General features: G+C 56.3%; 1 protein-coding gene across 1 annotated transcript in view; it reads left to right on the top strand.

Moving 5' to 3' along the window:
* LOC120764551 (zinc finger protein 16-like) overlaps positions 1-4,387 on the top strand; it is a 51,459-nt gene extending 47,072 nt beyond the window's left edge. Inside the window, exon 2 of the mRNA XM_058423829.1 lies at positions 2,426-4,387. Coding sequence (XP_058279812.1) covers positions 2,453-3,529 — 1,077 coding nt within the window. The 5' untranslated portion in view covers positions 2,426-2,452 and the 3' untranslated portion in view covers positions 3,530-4,387. The remainder of the gene's footprint in view (positions 1-2,425) is intronic.
* The last annotated feature ends 2,425 nt before the right edge of the window (positions 4,388-6,812 follow it).

The following is a 6,812-nucleotide window of genomic DNA, read 5'->3' as shown; positions in this document are numbered from 1 at the left end:
TCCTTTCTGCAGTGACCCAGACAAAATCCTTCAAAGATGATCTTGATCCTTGCAGGAATAACCCCCATTTCCCAGCTGTTCCTTCCTGCTCCTGGTCCTTGTGCTTGCCCTGCCCTCCCCAGCCCGTATCCCAGAGGCGGTGCCTGTCCTGCCGCAGTGTCCCAAGGCGGCTCCCCCGGCGGGCAGGGCCGGCAGCTCCACGGGGCCGGGCAGCGGCCGGGGCGTCCCGCAGCCTCCTGGGGGCCGGGGGCCACTGCCGGCCCTGCCCGGGGGGTGGTGGGGTCAGGCAGCGCCCGGCGCTGAGCCCCGGCTGCCCCACAGCCCCGGCCTGGCCCCGCAGCTCCCCACAGGCCCCCAGCCCGTGCTCCCGGTGCCGCACCTCTGCGCCCGCTCCTGCTGCTCCCCAGCACAGAGAAACCCCCTGAAATCCTGACCTCCTTGTTTCCCTGTCCTGGAAACTGGGGATACAAAGGATCTGGGTCAGCTGGCAAATTTAGAGGATAAGACCCTGATGAAAAACATCCCCGTCCTCAGTATTTTTCTCTTCCTCCTCTTTTCCATCATCCTTTTTCCTACCACAGAGATTCCTCCTGCTGCTTCTTGCCTTAACCGTATTCCTGCACAGTCGCCTTCACCCTAACCCTTCCCAGCACACCAACACCATCCATCCTCTGTTGTCTAAATCCCTTCTCGACTTCCCTTATTGCCCCTCTGGGTGTCCATGTCCTTCAATTACCTCTGGGAGAATGTGCAAACTGCCTCAACATTCTCCAGAGGGACCCTTCAGAGATATTTTGGGATCATCATCCCTTTGGCCAGGACGCTTTCCTGGCTTTCCCTTTTCCACCCTGCATGTGTTCCCTGCCATGTTTGCTCCCTGAAGATGCCAGTGTCCTCACTGATGAGATTTTCAGTGCTCTCTCCCTGGTAACTCTTCACAGCCCCCCTGATCTGTCACTCGTCTGTCTCCTGGACACTCTCGGGTACCCAATCAATCCCCGGTGCCGCCGCCACCCAAGGGAGCCGATCACCCAAACTGGGTGAGGCACCTTCAGCTCCACTCACTGCCCGCTGTCCTAGATGGTGGAAGGAATTCCAGAGGAGCCCCAAGGTGTGTGGAAAACTTAACATCACCAGAGGTTTGTGTTCACAAAGAAGACAGGGGAGTCCTGCAAAAGTAATTTTACTCATAAAAAAAGGGAGAGGCCATGGGACATTTCCCATGGGGCCATTCCAATTGTTGTTGGACGCAGCCTCCTTCTCCTCCTAATTTTCCTGGCTGCATCTCTCTTTCCCTTTCCCCAGTGGCTGAAGTATTTGAGAGGTACAGACTTCCCAATCCCCCTACTACATACCCCCTTATTATGCACTCCACTTCTGCACAGGTAACGATATTCACAGCTCTGTGAAGTCTTTGTTCTTCTTCTAGAAGTTCATGAATTTATCAGGCCCTTGGCTGAGCAGCAGTCTATGTGGTCAGTTCATAACATTTTCTGGAGCTGATGGCTTCTTCTGTGCCTTCCTTCTGTACAAGTGCCTGGCCCTGTCCCCAAGCAGATTGACAGCGTGTGTTTGTAAAGACACTTTGCTCTTCTTCCTTTCCTGGGGGTGCCCCGTTTGCGGGACATTCCCCCTAGAGCATGGGGCACCCCCGTGAGGGGAATTTGGGGAGGTGGGAGGGGGGAGCGCCAAGGCCGGGCCCCCCCGCGCTGTCCTGGCGGGAGCGGCTGCAGCGGGGACCGAGTGCGGGCAGGAGCGGCCGAGAGCCCAGCGCTGCCCCAGCCCGACCTGCCCCAGCTCCATCCCTGCCCCTGCGGTGGGATGCTGTGGGTTTGGGGGGAAGAGGGAGCCGGCAGTGGGTGCTGGGCCTGGGGGCAGGAGGAGAAGGGAAGGAGAAGCAGGGTTGAAGAAGAAAATGTTGATGCACGTGGGAGGAGAAGGTGGGATTGTGCAGGAGAAAGAGGAAGAGTGGGAGGAAGAGGAGTGTGAGGAAGAGTAGGGACACAGGAGTGTGAGGAGCAGGAAGAGGAGGCACCACAAGGTTCCAGCCCTCCCTGTATCTGCAGCCTCCCCCCAGCCCCAGGAGTGTTTCCGTCCCCACATGCAGCAGGTGACTGGGGAGGGGAATCCATGATTTTCATGGGAGTGAATCTTGGTGTTTCTGAGCTTGATTGAGCTGAATGTTGATGCTTTGGTTTTTTACAAGAGGCTGAATCTTTTAGAAGAGGTTTTGGCTGAGTCTTGATGTTTGGGGAGTTTTTGATGTGTGTCTTGATGTTTGGAGGACTTTTGGGATGAATCTTCTTTTGGAGGTTCTTACAGACCAATGTGGCAATTCTCATTGCCAGTGAGTTCCTGAGATGAACTTGTGCAAGGAAGAACCCCCAGCCTAAGGCGCTCTCCTCTTGTTTTCTCCCCAAATCAGGATTTTTCATTCCCAAGGAGTGGCCGGATGGAGGAGGAGGAAAAGCCCCGGAGATGCCACAGGAGGAGGGGCTGCAAACCCAGCGCAGGGAGCTGCGGGGAGCAAAGACCCCCCCTGTGCCAGGAGGGCGGCCGGAGATCCAGCCAGAGCTCCGAGCTGGTGGAGAAGGCTCATGGAGGAGAGAAGCCCCACAAGTGCTTGGAATGTGGGAAGGGTTTCAGCTGGAGCTCCAACCTGATCCGGCACCAGGTGATCCACACTGGGGAATGGCCCTATGAGTGTGGGGAATGTGGGAAGAGCTTCAGAGACAGCTCCAATCTGATCGAGCACAAGAGGATCCACACTGGGGAAAAGCCCTATGAGTGTGGGGAATGTGAGAAGAGCTTCAGGTGTAGCTCCAGCCTTAGGAGACACCAGGTGGTCCACACTGGGGAGAAGCCCCACAAGTGCTTGGACTGTGGGCAGGGTTTCAGCCAGAGCTCCCACCTGATCCAGCACAAGAGGATCCACACTGGGGAATGGCCCTATGAGTGTGGGAAGTGTGGGAAGAGGTTCAGAGACAGCTCCAGTCTGATCCGGCACAAGAGGATCCACACTGGGGAACGGCCCTATGAGTGTGGGGAGTGTGGGAACAGCTTCATCCAGAGTTCCGACCTGAGGAGACACCAGGTGATCCACACTGGGGAGAAGCCCTACAAGTGTGGGGAATGTGGGAAGAGCTTCAGGGACAGCTCCAGTCTGATCCAGCACCAGGTGATCCACACTGGGGAAGGGCTCTACACCTGCTTGGAATGTGGGAAGGGCTTTGGATCAAGCTCCAGCCTGAGGAATCACCAGCTCATCCACACGGGGGAGAGGCCCTACGAGTGTCCTGAGTGTGGGAAGAGGTTTCACACCAGCTCCAGTCTCCTCGTACATCAGCGGATTCACACAGAGGAGAGGCCCTTCCGCTGCCCCGACTGCGGGAAGGGCTTCAAGTGCAACTCACACCTCATCAGGCACCGTCGCATCCACACCGGGGAGAGGCCCTACGAGTGTCCTGAGTGTGGGAAGAGCTTCTCAGAGAGGTCTAACTTGACCCAACACCAACGGAGGCACCACTAAGGGAAGCGCTGCGAGTGCCCCGAGAGCGGGAAGAGCTTCGTGCGCTGCTCCAGCTCCATCCCCCGTGGGAGGATCGGCCTTGGATGATCCCCTGTGACCCCCGTTGGGCAGAGCCCTGCTGATCCGTGGTCCTGGTGATCTGTGTTGGGAAGACACCTGGCTGGGATGCTCCGCATCTTCCTGGCTCCCTGTGGGCACCTGGATCAATGCAGGGGCCAGGAACATCCATTGAGACACAGACTGACATTGGGAATTCCTTGGGTGGAGTGGATTTGTTGACTTTCAACCCCAGAAAATCTTTTGCGTTCAATCCTATCATCTGGTGGCATCAAGGAATACTGGATGGTCTTGGAGGTCTTTACGAACCTCAGGGCGTCACAGTGCCCGCTGTGGCGGACAGGCGCTGGCCACAGGCTAGCTCAGCCTCACACACTGCGGCGAACGCTCTCGGGTCGGGGTCGCAGGCTGGGCAAGCGACCTCCTCCCCGTGGGGTCTTTGGTTCCCCCACACCAGCGACAGGACCAGTCGGAGTCGCGACCGCGGCGGCGAAGAAGGAGTCGTCTCTCTCAGGCAGGGTGGGAAGGTGACATGGTCAGTAAGGTCTGTCACGTTCAGTAAATGTCTTTCTTTGTCCTCTGTTGAATCTGGCAGCGTATCATAGGCACTCCTCCCCCTCTTTTCTCCCCCTTCTGCCCGGTCCGTCCTATTTCTTTCATCACGCCGGGTGGACCTGCGCTCCCTTTCTATTTTTTTTGGTTGGGCCTCTGGCCCAACGACCCATCTTCCCCGCCTCCCCCTTTTCTGTTTTTCGGCGCCTCAATCTCCTCCTTTAAAGGACTTTGGGATGCCCAATGTCCCGCATCTCTGCAGATGTAGCACCGCTGTCTGTTGGGTACATAAGGTCTCCTTTTCGGAACTGGTGTCTCAGACGGCCGGGCGCCATCGTGTGCAGCGACCTTTGGAATCCTGCCACGTTGGTCTGTGTCCCCAGCCTGCGTGAATGGCACTTTGAGCTGGCACACCCGCAGCATCTCCTGGATTGTCGGAGGAGGGTCTGAGGGGAGACTCAAGATCACAGTTCGTGACATGGCATTAGCATTTGCGAACGCCATCTCCCTTAGAATCCCCTCCCTCACCGATGCATTTGGTGCTTGTATCTCAATTGCTCGGGTGAGCCGCTCTACAAACCCGGTGAAGGATTCCTTGGTCCCCTGAACAATCTTATAGTAGGGGACCACTGGGCTGTCAGGCACCGTTCCAAAAAACGCTGTCAGGGCACAGTCCCTTATTATTTGGAGGGCCTTGAGTGGAATAGACGCGGCTTGATCTGCCGGGGTCTCCCAATGCCCCTCACCTGCTAGATGTTCAAAGGTGAGGGCATTCCCGTCCCCATCGACCGTGGTTTCAGGGTCGGTGAGGAGACCTGGCAAGGCATCTCTTAACAACTGCGTCCATGCCACCTCCCAGAGTTTGAACTCTGTGGAGTTCATTTGACATGAAAACGGTTGCCTGAGATCGGCTGGAACGACTGCGGTTCCGCCAAGATCAGAGCGGAGAAGGCCCCTAAAATAGGGGCTCTCCCTCCCATAATCTCGGTGGGCCTTGCACAGGTCGCGGATGGTAGACTGTGGGAAGGGGTGGTGGAAAGCACGCATGTTGTGCCCTCCGCGGGAGCCCTTATTCACAACCGGAGCGAGGGATGGGACAGGAGAAAGCTGAGGCGGCTCTGCGGGTTTAGTTCCCATCGTGGGAACCGGAAGGAGGGGCGTGGGAACCGGAAGCCCAAGAGGCCCGTCTTCCGAGATGGGGAGTGGTTTGGGCAGATGATAATGTCATGGGGGCGGTAACTTGGGCAGGGCAGTAGGGAGGAGTTTTGGGAGGAGCTTTTGGGGAAGGCGGGGAGAAAAGAGGTGCTTCACGGGAAGGAGGAGCCGTGGGTAAAAAGGGGTTGGGCGAAGGGTTGGCGGGAAGGAATGGGTTGAGGGAAGAAGAAAGGACGGGGGATGGGGAGGACCGCGCCGTGCGGCCTCCGCCATTTTGAGACCAGGGGAAAGGGGAGCCATCTTGCGACTGGATCTCACCCTCTAAACTAAAACGAACTTTAGGTTTCATAACTGGGGAAGGAAGGGACGGAGAGAACTCTCGAGCTGCCTGGCCAGGGCTACCCGAGAGGCCCTGAGCAGTCCGGCCAGGTGGGGGGATCTGGGAATCTTTGGGGAGCCTGAGCCAGCAGGCAAAGTTCCTGCTGCTCCCTTCAAGATTCCCTTCTGGAGATGAGGGGACTTGGGAGAAGATGTAGGGGAACAGGGGGACAGTTGTCCGCAACCTGGCTGTTTTTGCACTCCTTTTTGTGACTTAATAGCAGAACTCAGCTGTGCGGCCAAATTAAAATATTTTGGGGCGTCTTTGTCTCCTGACCCTGCCAATTGAACCATTTTTCTCTCTACACCGCTCAAAAACAAAATTTTGCGGAGCAGATTTGGTCAGGGGACATCTGAGGGAAGTGCAAAAATAGCCAGCGGATAAACCTTTTTAACTCACCCTTAGAGATCTTTAATTGGGCGTTTTGAACAATGGAAACAAAACTATAAAACACACTCTTTTGGGTGACAGAGAGCTTCACACCCATCTCTTTCCGGAACTTGTCATCCCCAACTGACACCCAGGCAGACCTAAAGCAAAAACCAAAATCAACTGCGGAGCAACCTCCTAAAACCGAGTAGGGGCCCTCTTCCCACACACTCGGGGAGCCGCAAAACAAAACCGGTGGTCACAAAACCCTCACAACCTGCCACCACGTGGACTTGATTCGCACCAAACTAAGAGGTTAAATAACAAAAGAGAACTAAAAAGGGGTCCACAGGAGGGTTTCCAACAGGGGAATGGGGCTAACCTCCCCACCCCCTGGGCTGCGCAGCCAGAATCCCCTAAAAGGATTCCTTCCCAATTTGGGTTTCCCTCTCCCTGGGAAAAAAACCCCAAAAGTAAGCACTGCTTTTGCAGATACTTACCCCCTCCTGGAACTGGTAAAACCTGGGGTCGTCGGTTCGCCGCCTGAAGAGGACTCCGAGGGCGCTCCGGAGCTGTCCTCTTCTCCCCTGGTGTTGGAGTCCAGGGCATTTCTTTGGTTGCCCTGGAGGGTCAGGGACCTGGGCAGGGGGTTCTGGGACCCCAGCCCAGAGCTCAGAGAGACACTGGCTTTGATCTCAGTCCGTGGGAAAAACTTCCTACACTGAGAGAAGGTTTACAGGCCACAAGAGTGTGAAAAATAGTAGTTTAGTT

Source organism: Hirundo rustica, chromosome 31 (genome assembly GCF_015227805.2).
Source record: "Hirundo rustica isolate bHirRus1 chromosome 31, bHirRus1.pri.v3, whole genome shotgun sequence".
Classification (NCBI taxonomy): domain Eukaryota; kingdom Metazoa; phylum Chordata; class Aves; order Passeriformes; family Hirundinidae; genus Hirundo; species Hirundo rustica.
The sequence above is the reverse complement of the archived record's forward strand: the minus strand, read 5'-3'. Positions and strand labels throughout refer to the sequence as shown.